The following is a 21,412-nucleotide window of genomic DNA, read 5'->3' as shown; positions in this document are numbered from 1 at the left end:
TTTTTGTACCATATCTAAACCAAACACTCCCCTGCCCTCTATTTTAATCTTATACAAGACAGTTTCCTGAATGAACAGGCAACTAGGGAAGCACACATCAGCCACAATCCTGATGCGATTTTGCATGTGTTCAAGCCCTCAACACCCTTCTTACAATTACTGATGACACCGCTCTGAGGGCAGTGTTTTTGGAGGAACAAACCCCTTGCAGCACTACCCCATCATCTAAATAGGAGATTAGTTGCCACGACCAACTACCCGGCTTACTCTTATGCTAATACTTGCTGTGGGAATAAGAGTTACTCCAGAAATAACTTAGACAATAATTGCTTCTGATGATTCTGAATCACTTCTGATGATTAAAAAAGTCTGGCTCTTAGACTTACCAGAGCAAAAGCCAGAGAAATAGAATATGCCAGTTGTTATTATTTTAGTCCTGCTTTGGTTTACTACTTTATTAACAATGGCAAAAGCCTTACAGTGTTCAAAATGAGTTCTAGCCACTACTTGTACAATGACACTAATACTTGCCATTGTTAATGATACATTTACAGTTTTATCTACTTTTTTCTCCAGCTGGAGAATTTGGTGGCACGCAGTCATCCTGTAATGACCTAATGCAGCAAGGTGGTTTTCCTCCATTTCAATCAGAAGCTTAATGCTACTTTAAACACACACACAGAAGTCTAAAGCTACTGGCTTCATGACAAAGTACTACAAAGTATAATGCAGATAAGTGTTTCTGCTCCCCAAACCAAACACACAAATACTTCCTTTCTACATTCATTGTGGCAGTTCCATCAGCACAGAAGGGTTTGGTTTCTTACTACCAGGAGTTAAAGACTTCAGCTCCCCCAATAATTAGTTAACAGCACAGCTGATTCACATGTGATAACACAGCTTCATAGTAATGAAAGAGTCAGCTGTTAGGAGAATGAGTATTTGGGCAACTTCTCCTCTATTTAGATCCAAGCATTTCACAGGCCTCCTGGAAGCCGCAATCCCCCTCTGAAATAGTCATCTCTAAAAATGACTTCACTCTTACAGAAAATATTTTGACAAGTTTATCATATGCAGATGAGAAAAGCTCGCTTATAACAATGGAGCAATGTGATGAAAGCACATTACCACAAAACAAAAATATTGACTGCTTTTCTGAAGGTGGGATATTCACCATACTATTATTTATCTAAGGCTTTCAATACACAGAATACCTGAAAACTAGCATTTAAAGTAGCAACTTCAAGATTCAAACATAATTCTGACTTTTTGAAAATGAAGCTAAGATTAAATACAACTTGAAAAAACTAAATCATCAACCTAAATTACAAGAGATAGTTGAAACTGTTTACAGGGCACTTTGAAGTATGACGCTAGGGTGTGTATTTGTTCCAACACACCCACAAGAGCAGGCAGCCTTGGAATGTAATATTATCTTGATATTTAGATTTTACTTGTTTCACAACACATATAATGCTCATTAAAAAAAAAAAAAAATCATAGAATAGTTTAGGTTGGAAGGCACCTTAAAGACCACCCAGTGCCAGCCTCCTGCCATGGGCAGGGATACCTCCCAGCAGACCAAGTTGCCCGAAGCCCCATCCAGCCTGGCCTTGAACACCTCCAGGGATGGGGCATCCACAGCTTCTCTGGGCAACCCATGCCAGTGCCTCACCACCCTCTGAGTAAAGAATTTCTTTCTTATATCTAATCTAAATCTACCCTCTTTAGTTTAAAGCCATTACTCCTTGCCCTATCACTAAACTCCCTGAGTTCCTCCCCCACTTTTCCAGAGGCCCAAGAAAATGGTTGCAATCTCTGTAAATCCCATTAGTTTTGTTTCTTTCAAGCTAAGCATGTAGAAAACAGCTTCCTTCCCAAATTCAAAGAACAGTGTTATTCACAGAAGTATTATTTTAAAGGAAGTCATACCTATATAAGTATTTTATAATTGTTTCAGGGTCTACCATTTCCCAACAAGAATTCAAATTGCTTGAGAATTAAGGACAAAAACAAATAACTGTTGGAAACTGTAAACATGGCCATCTTGCATTTTGTTACAGCAACATACAGATGCTCAAATGAGAGCCCAATAGTCAGCTGTTGATCTATAGCACTGTGTACCTGGAGTGCTGCTGTACCTGAATTGAAGCAGTGATCTGTGTTAAACAGAAACAAGTATGAGCCACATTCAACTTGAAAGTTGAAGTTTTTTTTTGGTAGCCATCACGTTGTTATAATTTGCATAACAAGATACACTGTGAAACTATTACCACAATGGAAATGAAGATATTCCAGATCTGCTGTACTTGAAGTCTGTGCAATCATTTCTATTTACTTAGTTAAGGGACAGTGCAACACCTCCTGCCCCCTGTACTGCATGTTGATGAGTCCAGCTTAGTTCTGTGTTGTGTGTGGGGAGGGGAAGTACTGTAGCTATGGCAATTTAGAGTAAAAAATATATCTTTTTTCCAACTAAGATCAAAATCAACCTTGCATTCATGAATGCCCACTTCAATTAGCAGGTATTAACACGTGTGAGAAGTTTTAAAACAGTAACTTTCATGATTGTTTCTAAATTGTCTTACCCATGTTTTGTCAGCTCTTCCCCCCAATATTAGATATTCACAGCATGCTTAGACTATAAAGAGAAAGAAATAACATCGAGTGCTGAAGAATGCATGCACGTGCATGTGTGTAAGTACTTACATTTAGTCTCATTCCAAGGCAGAAAACATTTAACACAGAACAAGACTAAGCTGCAGAGGCAGAATACGAGGACTACCAACAAAAGCTAGCATTCCTCCTCTAACGCAGCATCGCTTCAATATAAAAGATCCTCATGCAAAAAACAGATTTCATAAACTAAAGAATTTGCATTGTATAAAGGTTGGGGTAGCTCCACACCACTAGCATGGCTTGCATCAATTTGTATTTGGAAATTGATGAGCCACAACTGCTTCCCTTTGTACCAGAAGACTGGGGACAAAGCACAGCTGCAAATCTCCAGATATCCAGTCTTCTGTAATATCCAAAGATCTGTCAATCTGTCAAGATGAATGGCAGAAACTATTCATGAGTTTCAAAGCAAAACTTTACCTTGTGCAAGGCTTACTACATACAAAAATGTCTGTCCCTTCAAGGAAAAAAAAAAACCACACTCAAAAGCCCACCACACCAGCATCTATCTTCAAAATTACCACTCAATATAAGACACAAAGACATTTAACTCCAAAATTTGCCTACTTCAGAACAAGCAATTACAGGGTGCTCTCGGATACATATGACAAAGCAATAGGACTGATGTCACAGTTTATAGCATGTTCTTTTTTTGTCCTTTCCTATTCTCCCATCTCTCCTGCTCCCCAAGTGTTAAAACCACAGTCTCTGATAACGCTGCAGCCTACATAAACCTATATAAAGGGAAAAATCATTTCACTTAGGTCTCACTAAAGAAGATAAGCTCCTGGAGCTTTTATTTATTTATTTATTTTAATACCAATAATGATTTGTCAGCACTATGAAATAGCCTGGAGCTACATGCAGTACCTGTCTGTGATATGACTGTTCTGCTCCAGAACACTCTTAACTAAGAAACAGGTGTAACTCCTTCAAAATGGAGTTACACAAAATCATTAACTCATGCGAGTTTCTCTATACCCAGATAATTAATGGGATAGCTTTTTCAGCAAGCTATCAGCATTAATGGTTACACTTACAGTGTGTTTGTGCGTGTGTGTGTGTGTGTGTATATATATATATATATATATATATATTTTAAATTAAAGGCACTCTAAGTCCTAAATCACTCTTCAAGTAAAAACTCTTTCAGAACAGCCTCTGGAGAATACCAAAGCAAAATACATTCTAGGACATTATTCTGTTTTCAAGGACATTAACTTCATATCAAGTAGTATAACATGAAGAACAGCTTTGCAGTGGCATCCTTCATCCTCAAGTACTCTTGTGCTCTGTATCACAAGAACAAACAGGATAAAGGATTAATTCTGCCTGGTTCTTTCACACATCCAAGAAGCAGCAGCTTCACAAAATATTACTGCAGACAATAATAAAGATTAGCATGTAGGCACAGGAGTGTTCATAAACTTAAAAATCATTCTTGATTTCACTAACTACCTAACTACATGGATTTCACAGAACTACAAGCATTTTTTTTTTTTTTACTTGTATCACCTTTGAGCAGACATTATACATATACATTCTATTACAGCAAAATTGATTTGTAACTAGTTGAGAATTAAAGAGCATACAAGCTGAACCTGAATTTCAACCTGAATAGCTAAATGAGTTATTTAAAAACGTGACAAAAATCACTCAGTAATGGACAGTAGCCAGAGTTCTGTTGATACGTCAATGAATCTTGTTCTTATAGTCTAGCAGCTGCCTGAAAACGGTAAAAATAAAATCATTTTAAATAAGGCACAGATACTAACAACTTCATGTTTAACACTGTATTATTGATGCTGTCAAAATACAACTTCTGACAGTTTAAAATAACACATTCTTTTATTATATAAATATCAATAATGATTCTCAAGACAATCTTACCTCACCATTAGAACAAAAGCACCATCCACAGTTATAAATGGTGGAAACCCATGGCTGTATGCAGAATTCAGTATCAGCCCATATGTTCATATTTATAGTTCAGAGTTTTTGAATAGTAGAATATTTCATTTTATTACAGCAATTACTTCTTGTATTATCTGGAAGACATGGCCATGAATTTCTTCACCTTGTCTATAATAACCAGGAGACATTAAAATCCAAGTTTCTACCACCTTTACGGTATGCTTCTTGAGGAATAATTTAAGAGCTTCATCTAAGAGCTTCAGCCATTACATCCCAAATTCTGAAGTCAGCCTTTGTTACCTTTATATTTAAGCATTCCAATATCCATTATCATACTGTAGTTCCTTTATTTATTTTTACTTGACAGAGAAAATATTTTGAAAAGCATCAGGTCCTATCTCAAACTCTTTGGAGTGTGAAATACCTCTAAGTAATGTATAATTCTAGCAAAAAAGAGTTGTGCTATGCAAATCTCAAGAGAACGTCCCACTAAATTATCAGTTTTGGGATGTCCCAAACATTCTTCCCTGTAGCTGACTGCTCTGGAAAGCACAAAACCTTTGGTGGTTTAAAGAATATTCAAATAACCAAAAAGTACCAAGTTCTGATGACAGATTTCTAATTGCCCTTCTGAAGTCAGCAGTAATGACATGTAAATTAAGCACAAACTACAAAATGAAGCAACAGGAGGCCTAAAGCTGTTGACCACTATTTAAGTTCAAAACTCATTAGTTTCACCTGTTAAGTAAAAACCACTCGAGGCTATCAAAAGTCTTTCTCCTGCCTAGCACTTCAATAAAAGAGCATATGCTTGATGTTAGGCACGAAAATAACCCTAAGCACTTTGTTTCCCCATAGAAAGTAATTTGGTGATGCATGTGTATTATTAAGTGAACAGCTGGCACTGCATATGATTTAATTAGAAAAGCATGCTCCCTAATCACAAAAAAAAAGCAGTAGCAAGCCTAAAAACAAAACACCCTCAGAGCTATTCATCTACAGCTTTTAAATTAAAATAGCACAGAATGGCAATAGGAGAAGAACAGTTTATAGTTGTATTTTCAATGTTTGTTATTTTAAGTTTAAAGCAGTATGAATTTATCATGAGTAAATCTGGTTGTCGAATTTTGCAGTATTTTGTCAATTTCTTAAAGGAGGTAGTATATAAAGGGTATAACTTGAATAACATGGCCTCATCTGGCTGTAAACATTTTACGAACAATAGATATATCTACAATAAAAAGTACTGTGGAAGAAATTGTTCTAGAAATTATTTTTATGAACTTGAAAAGAAAAAAAGATACATTTAATATATTTACTTATTTGCATGTAGTTTAAATGATACAGAACAAGATTATTGTGTTAGAAATCCACATACAATATAAAAACATTTGTTAGACAAATTCACCATTCTGCTCACATTTGTAATAACTGTTTATCCAAGCTTAACTTCAGGTATTTATAATATTTCATACATGAATTTTTGTCAGTGTGCAATGTTTCATAAACAACTACACAACGTGAAACCCTGATTTTTGTAGTAGTTTTTCAACACAATCTGAACGTAATAGCTATTTGCATCTTAACACATTGGCTTTTTGAAACACTAGTAATTAAGGCATCTTTGCTGTATAGTTTCTCAATAGTGCAAACAAAAGTCTTTAATTTTGATTAAAACAGAAGAAATTCAATATTACAAAGTTTTCTTTAACATAAATGGAAGATAGTTGTGCATTTTGGAGTTCTTGTGAAAAACACTTAAAAGCTCTTAATGTTGATTACTCCTGTTGGTTCATTATAACTGGTTCTGCTGTCTTGTCTTCATGATGGTATAATTCACCTTTTTATGCGACGTTGTAGTAAAATAGTAGCATTTAAATGAATACCTAGTAACTGAACGAATCCCAAATGCAGCAAAGGCATACAGTTTTCATAGTGCACTTTCACCTCACTGAAGTAAAAGTTGCTCCTACTAGATATTTTTCCACTTCAATGTGAAGTAGATTGTTAGGATTTTGTTAGTGGTTTCATTAAACAGTTTGACAGTTCAGTTCTCTTCCGCCAATATTTCTCAAAAGGCTTTCAGAAATAGTACATACTTCAGGGATATTTTAGGGGATTATTTCACCACATAAGCACACCATTTCTCAATCATGTCAATGTAGTTGTAATAAATAAGCATTTACATCCTAGAAAGAAAAAAAGGAGAAAGTGTTTGTCACATCGCTTAAGGCTGTAACATCAGCTGTATGTTTGAAGCAGGGCAATCAATCAGGACCATAATACAATAAAACTGTTACAATGAAATTATGTTTAGGCCAAATTTCAGAACAGGTTATCCACAAATTCAGGATTATTTTCAATTAATGCTTTTAAGAGCACTCCTTTACGCTAAAATGCCTGCAAGCACAGTGAAATTAGTTTCCAAAGCCATCAGCTTAATTTTTCTTCTGCTCTCTGCATGCACACCAATGGCAGGAAAGAAAACCATCATCATTTAGTGATATTATGTATATGAACTGCGTTTATTAAGGGTTCTATCTTCCCTCCAACATTCATGTACTTTTCTTTTTGCTCCCTACTTGTTCAGGTAGGTGGCCTTGGTCACAATCTATCCTGGTATACCTTGTAGAGCAGGCAAATGAACAGAAAGGGTACCTCAATCTTGCAGAAACAAACTGGCACTTGCTGTAACTATGTTGACCTACCAGATGAACAGAGCAATCTATAATAAAAACTCTAGTTGCTCTACCAGTTGTGAGTTACAACTCTTTTCTTCTGCATCACATCTGCAACTCTGCAAGGAGTCTGCAACTATCCTTGTGGAGATATCAATATTACAGGCCACAGAGGCTCAGCAGTCCCAGGACAAGATATAACTTATTTGGTTGATAAAACAAAGTGACAAATTCTATACCCATAGAACTGTAGATCCCACAAAGCTCCTGCAGATATAACAAAGCAGGCAATCTCCACGTTCTTTTCAAGTTTACTCCAATCCAAGCTCTAGCCACATGGCTGCTTTATATCCTGGCTCATTCCATACCTTTATTAGGTCATGCCAGGGAGATGGGGGTTTCTTCACTCAGTGTAACCAGTACCATGGTCATGCATTTATCAGACACCCTTAAGTACAGCATTAAAGCATAGCATTAAGCACAGTCAGATGAAGAAAGACAGAGGGGGGTTCACTTCAGATGGAGCCACTCTTCTGCTCTCCACAAAGTCACCATTTTCTAAGCACTAGGCCAGCAAAAACTTTAGAACTTCGCATGTTGTCACTTGCCCCAGTCACCTGACATATAAATGCAAACAGCACTGCTGGGCTCAGATTCTCTATGTTGCATCACCCTTACACAATTGGTACAGCAGATTTTAGAGAAAACATCTGTCCTTCCACAGTCTACCTATTCATCTGAAATATTTGCTACATTATTTTAAAATCTTACTACTATTAAACATTTTATTAAGGAGATAGTTTCTCTATAAAGGAAAAAAAATGATAAAAATTCACTGTTAGCATTCTAAACCACACTATTATCATCACTTGGCATTCACTCAATTTCTGCAAAAACTGGGCAATACACTTGAGCATTAGCGAAAAATATTCTAGCAGTAAATCTGTTTGTCCTTCAATAGTTTAAAGTAAATAACATCCAGAGGAATACTGCAGATGATATAGCTATATTGATTACTAAACACAACTGGAAATGGATTACCTTAGCTATATTACCAGTATATCCTGGAACCAGAGTAAGATGATTCTCTTGTTCCCATAATCCACTTAACAGTTCTTTTAAAATGTGAATATTTCTGAAAAGTAACAGATACCAGAATGTAAAATATATGCTACAGCATAAAATATGTAATTATAATATGTAAATTATATTTGAAAAATATATGCTTCAGCAGGCTTGATTGTACATATAATACTACATATAGACAGTCTTAACATTGCCACAAAGCTGGATCAATTTTTTTTTTTTTTTTTTACTTCTGTAGCATTTATATTACTCGTGATATGACTATTCCATATTTGTTAGAACTCCAGTTAAAAATAGTAAAAAAACAAACAGAACAGGACAACCCTTAAAGTAAGTTTCCAAACACTATCTGTGGCTTGAGAACTTAAGAACTAACTTTAAGTGCTTTTAAGCTTTTACTTGACGATACTTATGAGTATCTTCTGCAGATAAATTTGATTAGCAGGAATACACCTCAATACAGATTGAGATGAACAAGCTACAGAAATATTTAAATATTTTCAAATACTATACTCACCTATCATCTGCCCTCTCTGTATGTGAAGATAGTTCTGACCACCATCTTTTAATGACAGCCTGAAGCCAGTTTAAACCAACTATCACATATCTGTAAGAACATATTTTACACAATTTAAATACCCATAGGTCAGATAATGCATTAATAGAAATAGGAAAGCAACACATTTTCTGTTCTGGAAGAGATATCTAGATGAAATCTCAAATTTACATACCTCCCTATGTTTTCATTTTCAAAGTAGTAAATAGAAGCTCTTATAAGAAGCAGAAATGCTTTGGATGTTTTGCCTGAAAGCTTTCAGGATTCTGTATTATAGAACGTGCTAAAATCTTGGTGCTATTCTGCTTTACTAGTTAGGATGAATAAATCTACATGAGGGCAAAGCTAGTTCACCCTTTAACCTTGCATTAGAGTTTTTGCACCACTGAATATTTTAAAAGAGAAATGAACGTTTCCAGCAACCTTCTTTAGGTAGGTGCTTCCCAGAGAAGGCAGGGCTGGGGGGAAGGAAGAAAAGTCCAGGAACTAAGCACCTTTAAACACAAGGGAACTGAATGTCCAGGAAGGAATAATATTTAAAAAGTATCTGAAAATGATACTTACTCCTCATATTTGCTTTTAAGTAGTGATTTCACTAAAGGCAAAAGATCTACACAGCAGCCAATTGAAATATATGGTTTTTCTTCCTGTAAACTTAAAAAAAACAAGATGTTTCAGAAGTGCCAGAACTTCAGTGAGGATACGGTAGATTCTCACCCCCCCACTTGTATTTGTACCTGTTTGTAAGCACGGGAAGGCAGTCTACTACTACTCCAAGATCCTGTATCCTAGGAACATTGAGGATAAACAAGTGTTACTAGTAGAACATAACTCATAATGGAAACATAGGTTGAACTAATACATAATTATAGCTAAGTTACAAGATTTAAGGAAACCCTAAAAAACTGCAATATGTTTGGGACTGCTACTGCTTTAAGATATAAAGTAAGAGATTCTCAATTTACCTCACTAGGTAGGCTACCAGTTCACTTATACTTCTCCTTCTCCAAAAGGTTAAAGCTACATTCAGCCTCAGATTCCTGCTGAAAAGAACTTGAGCCATAGTTTCATGGTCCTGAGAAACCTGTATAATGTTTTTAAGAACACAAAAGTTTACTGCAAGTTAAATGCCAGTAATGACACAATAAGCTGCTCTAATATGGTAATGTAGTGTATGAAAATATACTTTTCTACCTGTATGGGTGGTTTTAGAAATCTACTTAATAATGGTCTTAAAATGGAGGTTTCCCTTGGGAGGGAGCACAGATTAAGGCTACTTTACCCAAAAGCTGCAAGAATAAGGTCTGTAAACACCTAAGTCTAACAGTTACAAAGAGCACTCAAGTATAAATCTATAGCTCTCACTAACTTTGAGGAACATTTACTTTGCTACTAATTTCAAGAACTCTATCAATTTGGTTTGGAACAATAAATGTAATTATCAAAGGTTCACTTGTGAAAACACTTGTTCTCAAACTGAAGTACTTTATTCAATTGTTTCTTGGATTGGAACGAACACTGCCACCCACATCTCTCAAATCCAGTTAAACAGTCATCTACGGCCAGTGATCTGGTTCTTACGTTTCTCAAAGGAATCTTGCCTCCATCTTCATTTGTAAACAACCATGTCTCTGAAGTGGAGAGACATGGATTTGACAGGTATACCACTCAGTGCTTAAGGACTGGCTGGCTGATCACATTCAAAGAGTTTTAGTCAACAGCTCAATGTCTGGGTGGAAACCAATGACAAGTGGTGTTCCTCAGGGGTCAGTATTGGGACCAGCACTATTTAACATCTCTGTCAGTGACGTGGACAGTGAAATTGAGAGCATCCTCAGCAAGTCTGCTGATGACACCAAGCTGCATGGTGCTGTCTACACACTGGAGGGAAGGGATGCCATCCAGAAGGACCCTCACAAGCTTAAGAGGTGGGCCTGTGCAAACCTCATTAAGTTCAACAAGGCCAAGTGCAAGGTCCTGCATCTAGGCTGGGGCAATCCCAAACATGAATACAGGCTGTGTGACGAGTGGATTGAGAGCAGCCTCACAGAAGACTTGGGGGTGTTGGTGGCAGCCCTGTCACAAAACACATCTATTTCACTTCAGTATTTGACCTTCTAGCCACTCTCAGCAGCTGTGAAAGCATTTATGGAGCTTCCTTAAGTAATCTCACCATGAACACTCATACAATCATTTAAATTACTTTCATGTACACCAAGCTGACACTGCTACTGGAAGTGGTCCCATCTTAACCTCACTAGGTTATTTCCATCCATACACCAATACTTTCATGCTTCCATAAACACGTAGGTGGCAATGCATTATACTAACCGTGAAACCCAACCTGGTCAAAAGAGTATTTTTCCTTTGGTGCTGGTATAGTTTTAACCCAGACTATGCTGTCAGATCTAAATTCTCAGGCTGACAAAGTGGCAGAACAACTACTGTTGGCAACTGAACCACAGTAAACAGACTAATAAAGACTGTAAATCACAAGCCTTGAGCTAATTTGTATGTTAAGAAAATTAATCTATTCAAGAACATCCACAGCTAACTACACAGAAACTACCAGAAACTCAACTTACCTCTGAAAAAAATCCACTATATTTGGATGAGGGGCCTTCTGTTTGAGATGAGCCAGAGTCACTAGAATTCAGTAAGTGTGTACGACTGTCGTGCAGTTTTGCTGGCAGATTCCCTGCACAAGCCAGTTCATTTTCTTTATTTGCCATGTCACAGCCCCTTGATTTAGGGAACTGTTTCTTTTTATAACAAGGCTTTGGAGTATAACAACGAACTTTTCTTTTACAATATACTACTTTGAAGAGAGACAAGGGACTGGTCACTGTTTTTCCAACTGTTACTCTACAAAAACAAAGCAGTATTTTAGTAAAGGTTACTCTAAACTTAATTCAACACTTTACATAAAAATATATCATTATGAATGCAACAGTAAACTTGCAGGTTACAGTTTTACCCCCAGTATATACCTTCATGACATTTATGTTATCAGAAATGAGAGCTACCCCCAATATTGTTTTCCTGCTTTTTTGAATAGAAAGAACTCATTGTTATGGAAGCAGACACAAAAAACAAGTACTGTGAGTAAAATTAAGATCTTCCATTGTGTCTGTCTGGGTGTTGCAATAAATTTAAACTGGTTCTTCCTCCCTCTCTCCTGAAACTCAGACTCTTATACAGCAAGGCCCTCCTACCTGTTTGTGTATGAAGCCAGCTGTTTTGGAGATTTCTTACCCTGTGAGAAAGGAAATCGGGAAGAACAAACTATTACTACAGAGACAAAAAATTCCACAGTTCACGTAAAAAAAAAGTCCTGGTTTATCAAGAACTGGACTAAGTTTACCACAGATCCCCTCCCACTCACTTCTCCTAGTCTGCAACTGAAGCACAGCTATATTAACATTCCTGTAATTGTCAAGTATTTCACAGTTACGTATAGACAAACTAGCTCTGCCACAGCTGTCCTTGGAACATCACAGTCACTGACAGGCTTGTGGTATCTCTGGCAAGAGGTAGGATTGTGACATCAGAGATAGATTCTTTACTTACTAGCAAACTGAAAACTGTGTCTAATATAAAAAGTCTTCTGAAATTTGATGTCAAAACTACATTTCCTGTCTCTCACACATTTAAATGTATAATGCCAATAATACAGGCTGGCAGATGCTAGGAAAATAACAGCAGCAGAATACTCCTCCTCCAAAGTACAACAAAAATCAAGACCAACTTAGACAGCACCATCTTGATTATCCTGAATTCGTTCATATGAAACAGATAAGCACCCTGATAGCAATTAGGCTGTGTAGGACAGTAATATCCTAAATGAATAACAAAATTCATTCAAGGATGTGTCATAGAGATTCACAAAACTTTTGAAAATTAAGCAACAATTCAAAGATGAATTTCTAAAGATTTTTTTTCCTTACAATAATCTTCATTAAATGAAGCTTTAAAACATTGAAGGTAAGTTGAATTGTGACATTCTGGTCTAATTAAAAAAGCATTAAGGCGTTAAAGTATTTTCATATAAACAGGTACTACAATTACAAACTGCAAAAAATTAAACTTGAAAATGTGTACTACTGATGATATTTAAGTTGTGCACATCTGCAAAATACTGCCAAAACAATGACTGTTTTGATAAATGATAAAACCATGTGAATTTCAATACATTGTCTCAATACATCCACAGACAAAGAGGATACCGGCATCTTTATCACTGTTTCAAGTGATCTAACAGTAAACTTACCTCCCTACTACTTCCTCTGTACCCCATCAGCCTGCATTAGCAGATTTCTTCAGCAAGTAACAAAAGGTAAGAAGTTATGAGAAAGTGTTTGTGGCTTGCAAAAAATCCAGTAAAAGTACCTGTATTATTAGACAATGTGGTAGATCGAGCCACATAATAACAGAACGGCAGGTCCACTTCAATGCAGCTATTTCACCTACCCCACCTATCACTTTTGTCACATAAGCTTTTAGAAAGAGAAAACTTTGATAATAGAATTCCTCCTCTGAAACAGTTATTAGCTAGATTGCAGAAAAGAAGGCACGAGCAGAACCACATCAGTATCTACTCCTCATGTGGAGGATACATATCTGTGCAATCACTGCATGTGTTATAATGCGTATTTTTTATAACAATCGCTGTTCAAGTTCTACTGCACATGCAAACATGGAACATGAGCACTACATATCCAGTTTTAGACTGCTTGGAGCTATGAACTTCTGTTTGAACATTTACTTCAGTTTCAACAGAGGACATGATAAAAACCTTACCTCCTTCATGATCTTTCTAGTGGAAGAAGAAATTCTTTTTCTGGGGAGATCAACGAGACAACCTTCGATATGCAAAACTTTCTGTTTTCTAACATTGTGGGCTTCAGAGGCCATAATCTCTCAAATTCCTATTTTCAAGGAAAAGGTCATCTTTAGTCATATTTTGTGAAACTTCCTTCAAATGCAGCTAGCAAAACCAGTTAAAACAGTTCAACTATTTGCAAGATATACCATAATAGAAATAAACAGACACTACTGTTTAGCAAATGTTAGCTGGAGGCCTTTATGATTATTAACATGCTGATAATCACTTCAAAATTCTCAATTAGTTTTCTTCAAAAAGGAAACAACTCCCCTCTCCTCCATGCCTAAGAAACATACCATATGTTTTCAGACCAGCTCAGTATACCTGCACTGTGAGGTGCCACACAGACAAGAATTAAAGCAAAGAATAAAACAAATTATTTAGGAGACACTTTCCTGCTAATCTATTTCACCTACCACCTGAAGAAAAATAGGTCAAAATGAAAGACAGCTAAATAAAAATCTTTGTTTTTCAGGAATAAGATTCACCAGAAGAACAAAGACTAAACAAAATAAAAAAAAAAATCTCTTAAATTGTTGGCAATTCACTCCCCCCCAACTTTTCCTCAGCATATAACCTGGCTGCTGCTTGTAGTAAAGTCTTTGTACCACAATTAACCAGTAAGAAAGTGTCCAAAGTACTGGTTTTGAAATATGCAAATATTCCTATAAGAACCAAGTACAGTATTGAGACAGACCAACAAAATCCAAAATCAGTATGTACAACTAAGTGATACAGAAAACCCTTTCCTTGAGATTGGCTTCACAAACTACATCATTGTGGAACACTATTCTTACCAAAATGTTTCAGCAGAACACCCTACCTTACTTTTAAGAGCAACCACTTATTCTTTTTCCACCCTTTCCAGCTCTGGTCCCAACATTAGTACCTCAATTTCTCCCCTCCACCCTTAATACCAACAGACCTACCCCTTCTCTCACATTTAGTAAGTTTATGCCATATTAAGAACTTCACTGAGCACTGAAAAAGATGGCAAACAGCTGCTTAGATAAGATTGTTCAAAGCAGTAGCCAAAAGCCATCAAATTAAACAATTAGGTTGCAGGTTCAAAACAAAGTAGGTGGTGTACATCTTCACAAAATTACATCATAGGATACTGCTTAAACTTTGCAAAATATTAAAATGTTTTTCTTTAACGCTGCTTTCTTTAGAACAAGATCAATATCCAAGAACCTCATTTGACGTCTCTCTCAAAAAAGAAGGGTAATACACTAACGTAAATCCTTACCCTTTAAAAAAGGAGCACAGCCCTCAAACTAACAACTTTGGCAAGCCCCAGCATCATTTAACAGTTGGCTGTCTGTATTTCTATGGATACTAAGTTAGATAAGTCTATTTCATTAACTTGACTTCTTTGTTGCAGGACAACCTGCAACAACCACAGCTAAATCCCACAGAATCGACCTGTCAGATGCTAGAAGTTCCATAACCTTGGTTCCCAAAGAACCGTTTTTGTTACTGTCCCTGTGACACCATGACAGCTTACAACCCTTGTTCAGGACATTGAGATAATTAATTAAACAGGCAAGAAAGAAGTCAAACTACCCTTATCTTTCATGCAAAGCACTGAGCAAGAATCTGATTCCTAATGTATTAAACAGCACTGTTAAATGGGAACAAATTTCAATTAAGATCGAAAAATAATGTAAGGGAAGAAAAAAACATCTAGCAAGAATATTTGAAAAATCACAAGAAATCAGTAAACAGAAATCAGATTAAAAAGCTTGAGAAAATGACACAAACATTGAGAGTCAAAATACCTGAACTGGAAAGAAAAAAATTTGCTACATACAAATGTGCCCAGAAGAGGAAAGTAAAGAGGATTACACACTGAGAAATTTGATGTAAGAACATAATGCCCCTAGCCTCCCCGTTGAAACAGGAAAAGACAAAACTATCAGTTCTTTCTTCAGAAGTCAGGAGCAGAGACTCCAAAAGGCCAACAGATAATCTGATATAAAGAAGAACCTGGTGAAGCGAAGCAAATCCTTTACATTTGTGCTCAGTGTCCTACTGCTTAAGAGAGGTTTCCATAGTTTAACTTTTTTTGTGAGGGTCTCTAAAGATGCAGAAACAGCAGTAAGTATAAGCAAAATAAACACTACCACCCCCCAAACTGGACGATACTCATCCATAAATTGTAAGAACTCAAAGAAATTGCCATGTTATTAACCAAGGTACAGAACCTCTTCCTTAGAGCTGCCAGCACACCTACAGGAATCACATGTGGAAAATACAGTCAGTATTTAAAGATGGCCCCAAGGAAGATCAAGACTGACATCCGTGTTGTGCAAATTGGCAAACAATGCAATTAAGAATAGAATTAGTAGATACAAATAATACATTGGGAAAGTCAAGCTGGTTGCTGAAAGCATGTCTTGCCTTGAAAAATTAATGGAATTCTCTGAGATTGTGAAGTAGTACAATATGGATAAAGGAGATTTAAATGATAGATTGTACCCGAGTTTCTGACAAGCTTCCAGAAGTTACTTACTCAAGTCTTTCAAGGAAGCTAAGCAACCTAGTGATATGAGGGAAAGTCTTTGCATGGAGAAATAGCTAAGAAACAGTAATAAGCGGTCTAAGCAGTTCCTATAGCAAAGATCAGTGGAATCCTGCAGAAAGAGAACTGTGCTGTTCAATGCTGTTTGATATATTCATAAATTGCATCACAAAGGGGATGATATGGTCAGTCTTAAGTTTTTAAGTCACACAAGACACTAAAGATGAGGGCTAGCTAAAGAATTAAAGGACTGTGATGAACAATAACCAGAAGCAATGATTATAGATGAATGTAGAGGAAAGCACGCATGTCTGCAGGCATGAGGAAATTCTGGGTTCATCCACAGAATTACAAGTGCCAAACTAATAACCACCCACAATAATGTAATATGACAATTTACTTTAGATCATTTGGATTGTCCAGTACTGCATATGTATCAATAGATAGTTAGAAAAACAGACACAGCACTGTTGTGACAGTGTGTAGAACTAATTTGTGCCTTCCCTCCAAAACAAAAAGAAACGAAACACCTCATCTCAAGTAACTTACGATGAAAATAAGAAAGGACTCAAGTGTGAGTAAAAAACAGTATGGAATACCTGCCATACAATGAGAAATTGAATAGACCAAGACTTTTCAGTCTGCCAAGGAAGTTACTTATAGCAAAGAGTGGAAATAAAGGCCTATACCATGAATAGCTTGGAAAAGTTGCAAAGAGATAGTTCATCATCTTGCCCAAATTAAAGGGGTAAAAGACACTAGCCAAAGACAGACTCTTAAGATTCAAAATGAACAAAAGAAGGTCGTTCTTTGTGCATATAATAAAGCTGAACTTGCCACAGGATGTTGTGAACCTGAACGTTTAGAAGGCAGACTGCAAAGTCAAAAAAATACACTGAAAATGATTAAATGCAGAAACAATCTAAATAGCCAAGAGCAGGAAACAAACAGAAGAATCTGGTTTGTCCAAACCTAATACTGCTATAATGAACTTAGTCCATGTCAAGAAGCCTGCTTCCAAAGGTTTAGAAACGCATGACAAAATGCTCATTGTTCAGCAATTAAAAACATATATGCTAGAGAATGAAAGGTACTTTACAGGCCTCTGCAGAACTTGAATTTCTTATCTGATAACAGATATTCTCTAGGAATAGAGACTACCACCCAGTGCTACGAGATACATGTGGAGGGTTTTTAAACTGTCACTAGCTATTATTTTATACCAGATCAAACAGGTTATACCTTTATGTCACAAATTTAATGATTCCCTTACGATGAATACAGCTAGCAGTATTTGTTCCGAACTGTCCTTTATCATCTCATTACAGCCAATGAGACTCCTTTGCTTTATATTATTTTAAAAATAAACTAAGGATAGAACAAAAGTCTTCTGAGCTTGCCCAAAAAAAGGGCTAAGGCTAATCTTAAACCCTGTCATAAATTGTGACAGACTGCAAATCTGAACAAGAGATGCCCAAGTTTAGTAACTTTAACAACCCTTACATAGGTTGACATCTGCTTAGAGAAGTCACCCTTCCTTATCTCTCTTTTACTCTCCTCAATTTTCAGGAAACAGAAAGACTGAAGTAACAGCAGCCATATATCCTGGTAAATCAGCTTATTCGTACCCAGTCACAGATATTACCTTGACAGAGCTTTCCTGATAATGCTAAAAAAAAAAAAAAAAAAAAAAAAACCAACAACCTCTGAACACTCCCAGATGCAATACACCTTTAAAGCTATACCAGAGGCGGGCGAAGAAAGATCACTGAATGGCTTTCAAAGACAGTAGTAAATGGCTTTAAAGCATGTAACTGTCAAAGGCAAGTATTAACAAATGCAGCCACTCCCTCCCATCGTCCTATGGTTTTGGGCATGGCCCCCAGAAAGGGACAAACTTTTCTTCACATGTTATGTAATCTTCATATGTATTAACATAACATTAATTTCTTACAGAACAGACTCAAGTACTTTGCATGACAGCAAAGTAAATGTAAAATAGTTATATTTAAGTCATCTGCAATACCCTTTAAAAGAAACATTCCTTCTGTTCTACTCTTTGCCCAAATTCTTGTTTCTTTTTCCTGTAGCATTCCATATATATATATAAGCCATCACAGATATTCTTGTGATTCTCCCCCACCCCCATATTACACCAAGTGCACATTCTCAAGGATGACAACATTGATCTTTATTCAACGCAGCTGAAAAAGTTAATTAATTGTTACTCCCCAAGGAGGGGAGTTCATGCTTTGAAGGCATTCGAAACTGGCATACATCAGGGAACCAGTAAAGGACAACTAATTTTACTCATCATTGTCAGATTTAAAAAGCTTATGAGAAAACTCCAAGAATGTTTTTTCCAGATTTACTTCCAAAAGGGTAATTCATCTAGAAAAATAAGTTAGCACAATCTTATGATGCAGAAGAGATTCAGTTACCTTGGCATGATTTCCTTTAAGTCTGACTGACAAACGTTACAGCCTCCATCTGTTTCAATTTTAGATGGTTTCCACATCCTTTGAATATGGAATAGCTTTTATTTATTTATTTTTTACATTTATGCCCTGGCAGTTCACTAGGTGTTACTTACTAAATCATCTTAAAGTGGAATTCAAGGTTTGATGACACTAACACCATGTTTTTGTGCAACACTACAGGAAGTGCCCTATAAGCCAGCAGGACACAAATTTTAGCCAGCAATACCTGTTAGGCCTTTTTTCAAGTTTACAGTTCCATTTGGACAAAAATAATATGAATTAAATTTACAGTAAAAGACAAATACTATAAAAGTAGCAAGTTAACTTCTTGAGCTCAGTTTCCTATTACTTACACAATGAATTTGTATGGGGCCTGCTGGCCCAAGCAGTCATAATGAACCTCGGAAAGTGACCACACATCAGAGTTCAGTCAAGTTTACTGAGGATGAATCCAGGTGTGGGTTAAATGCTCCTTGCACAGCCTGATAACTGAACTTTATTTAGTTGTTGGACAAAACGCTTACATCTGGAAGTGAAATTTACAAGCATGTTAAACTGCCATGAAGTAACATGATTTTAAGAAGTACCAAAATGCTGAAGAACAGTCCTTCACTAACAAACATATATATATTTTTACTTGTTGATTTTCATTTATTAACCCTCCTGGAAACGAAGCTTGGAAACTTTCTATCACTACCACCATCTGAGGGCTGTTATATAGGAAATAATGTTCTAATACATTGGAGCTCCCCCATTAATATTGTGAATAAGCTTTAAGCAACTACTCAAAATTTAAATACTGCATTTTTTTCCCCTACTCACCGCTCAACTCAAAGAGCTTCAAAAATCCATAGCAAGAGCTCCAAATCCAAAGAAAGATGTACTGGAGAAGCCCTCCCCCTGCAAGCTTAATGGTGGCACAGGTACCTCCCTCATCCCCACGCGGCTGTGACTGCGCTTCGTAACAGATGAGCGCATGACTTTTTATATTACCCTGGAACACACATCCTGCTATTAGTGAGCACTGCCTGTTGACAGTTAATGGATACAGCACATTCATACCACGTACACAGACGTGAACGAGTACACTGTTATGAAAATAACGCCATTAAGGTATCTTTAAAATATAACTACGCTCTCATTTATGAAGCCCAGGATTCAAAACCAATGGTGGCTTGAATGCAGTGGAATCCTATTACAGACATTTGAGTCAAAATTATACGCAGGAATAATGAAGTCAAACGACAGCTTTAGAACAATTTGTTGTTTCCACCTGGTGAGGCCAGAAAGCCACCAGCCTGCCATCTGTTATGCTTTCACGCCATGGAGCAGGGCTCAGAAACCTTTCTGTCCTCCCCTGGCTGCAGCCACACCACAGGAAGAGCAGAGAAGCAGGGCCGCGGGGCAGGCAGCGCTCCCACCCCCAGCACGGAGCCGCTCTGAGGCCGAATGGCTTCGCCTCGCTCCCGAGGACAAACACACCAAGCCGCGGCACCGCGCACCGCTCCGGCTCCTCAGCAGGCCCCAGCACTCAGAGCTTCTTTGTTAGAAGCCCTTTTCGCAGCGCGATTAAGGCAGGACCTTGGAGCAGGCGAGGCTTCTCCCTTGCCCTGTCCCCCGGGAAGCAGGCAGGGCACGCCCAGGCGGCGCGGCTCCCCGGCAGGCCTCACGCCCCGGCGGGGCCGCAGCCGCCTCTCCCCGCCGCTCCTCCCACCGCGGGCCGGCGCCAGCCTCCCCCGGGAGCCCCCGGGACCCCGCGGCGGCGGAGCCGAGCAGGGGCAGCCCCGCTCCCCGCTCCCCGCGGGGCCTCGCCGCTGCCCCTCCCCGCCCCCGCTCCTGCCACGAGGAACCTCCCTCCCCCCTCCCTCCCCCCTCCCTCCCTCCTTCCGCCCGCAGCCGGTCCCGGTTGGCGCCCGGCACTCACCCGCCGCTCATGGTACCGGGCCGGGCCGCCCCGCGCCGCGCCGGAGGAGGAGCCGGAGCCGGAGCCGGAGCCGCGGCAGCCTAGGGCCGGGGCGCAGCGCCCGGAGCCTGCGCCATTCAAACGGCGCCGCGCTGCATGCTGGGCCGCGCCGCGCCCCGCCCGCCGCCCCGCGCCGCGACAAGCAGCGCCCTCTGCCGGCCGCTCCGGCACCGCCACCGGCACCGACAGCCGCACCGCCACCGCCCGCCCGCAGGGGGCGCCCCCGCCGCGGGGCACGGGGCGCTCCGGTCCCTCATGGCCCCAGCCTCGTCCCCTCATGGCCACCAGCCTCGTCCTCTCGTGGTTGGCGCCCCAACCTCCACGGTTGTGTGGCCTCCTGCCCAGCCCCGGGCACCTACCGAAATGTCCCAAAGGCAAAAGTCCGCTGGGAAAGGCGGCTGGGTCAGCCGGCATCGTCATCCACACCTGGTGCTGCTGTTGGGTGCTGCTCGGTGCAGAGAAAGCTTTTTGGTGTGCAGAGTTCCTCGAGTATTTATATGGAACCAGGAACCTCACAGCGCTCCCTCCCTGCTGTGTCCGCAGGCTACCAGTTACACAGGGCAGTTACGAGCATGCGATGCTACAGCTGGCAGAGAAATCCATGCTGAGTGCAGATTATAGCTGAGTATGAATAACTTCATTGCTCC

At 38.7% G+C, this 21,412-nt stretch overlaps 1 protein-coding gene across 6 annotated transcripts; it reads right to left on the bottom strand.

Annotated features, from left to right (window-relative positions):
- Positions 1 to 4,457: 4,457 nt before the first annotated feature.
- On the bottom strand, positions 4,458 to 20,892 carry KATNBL1 (katanin regulatory subunit B1 like 1). Of its 6 annotated transcripts, none has more exons than XM_027457592.3 (11): positions 20,727 to 20,892; positions 19,156 to 19,328; positions 13,714 to 13,841; positions 12,129 to 12,169; positions 11,499 to 11,778; positions 9,879 to 9,997; positions 9,651 to 9,701; positions 9,478 to 9,567; positions 8,875 to 8,964; positions 8,313 to 8,406; positions 4,458 to 6,782 (listed from the first exon to the last, which is right to left on the bottom strand). In XM_027457592.3, exons 3-11 carry the CDS (start codon positions 13,825 to 13,827, stop codon positions 6,750 to 6,752), a joined length of 912 nt encoding a protein of 303 aa, XP_027313393.1. In that variant the 5' UTR covers positions 13,828 to 13,841; positions 19,156 to 19,328; positions 20,727 to 20,892; the 3' UTR covers positions 4,458 to 6,749. The 6 variants fall into 6 exon arrangements, with proteins under 6 accessions (XP_027313393.1, XP_027313394.1, XP_005009824.1 ...); XM_027457593.2 differs by lacking the exon at positions 20,727 to 20,892 and adding an exon at positions 20,384 to 20,613; XM_005009767.6 differs by lacking the exon at positions 20,727 to 20,892 and adding an exon at positions 19,625 to 19,796.
- Positions 20,893 to 21,412: the final 520 nt, after the last annotated feature.

Source organism: Anas platyrhynchos, chromosome 5 (assembly GCF_047663525.1).
Source record: "Anas platyrhynchos isolate ZD024472 breed Pekin duck chromosome 5, IASCAAS_PekinDuck_T2T, whole genome shotgun sequence".
Classification (NCBI taxonomy): Eukaryota; Metazoa; Chordata; class Aves; order Anseriformes; family Anatidae; genus Anas; species Anas platyrhynchos.
Note: the sequence above shows the minus strand (reverse complement) of the source record. Positions and strands in the feature narration are given on the sequence as shown.

Excerpts from the sequence above, each read along its gene's own strand:
- KATNBL1 (XM_027457592.3), bottom strand. The coding sequence starts at position 13,827 with ATGGCCTCTGAAGCCCACAATGTTAGAAAACAGAAAGTTTTGCATATC. Across the intron at positions 9,998-11,498 it reads ATAGTGGATTTTTTTCAGAG|GTTTCTCAGGACCATGAAAC; the intron begins GTAAGTTGAGTT and ends AACATTATACAG. Across the intron at positions 9,702-9,878 it reads CTGGTAGCCTACCTAGTGAG|GATACAGGATCTTGGAGTAG; the intron begins GTAAATTGAGAA and ends CAATGTTCCTAG.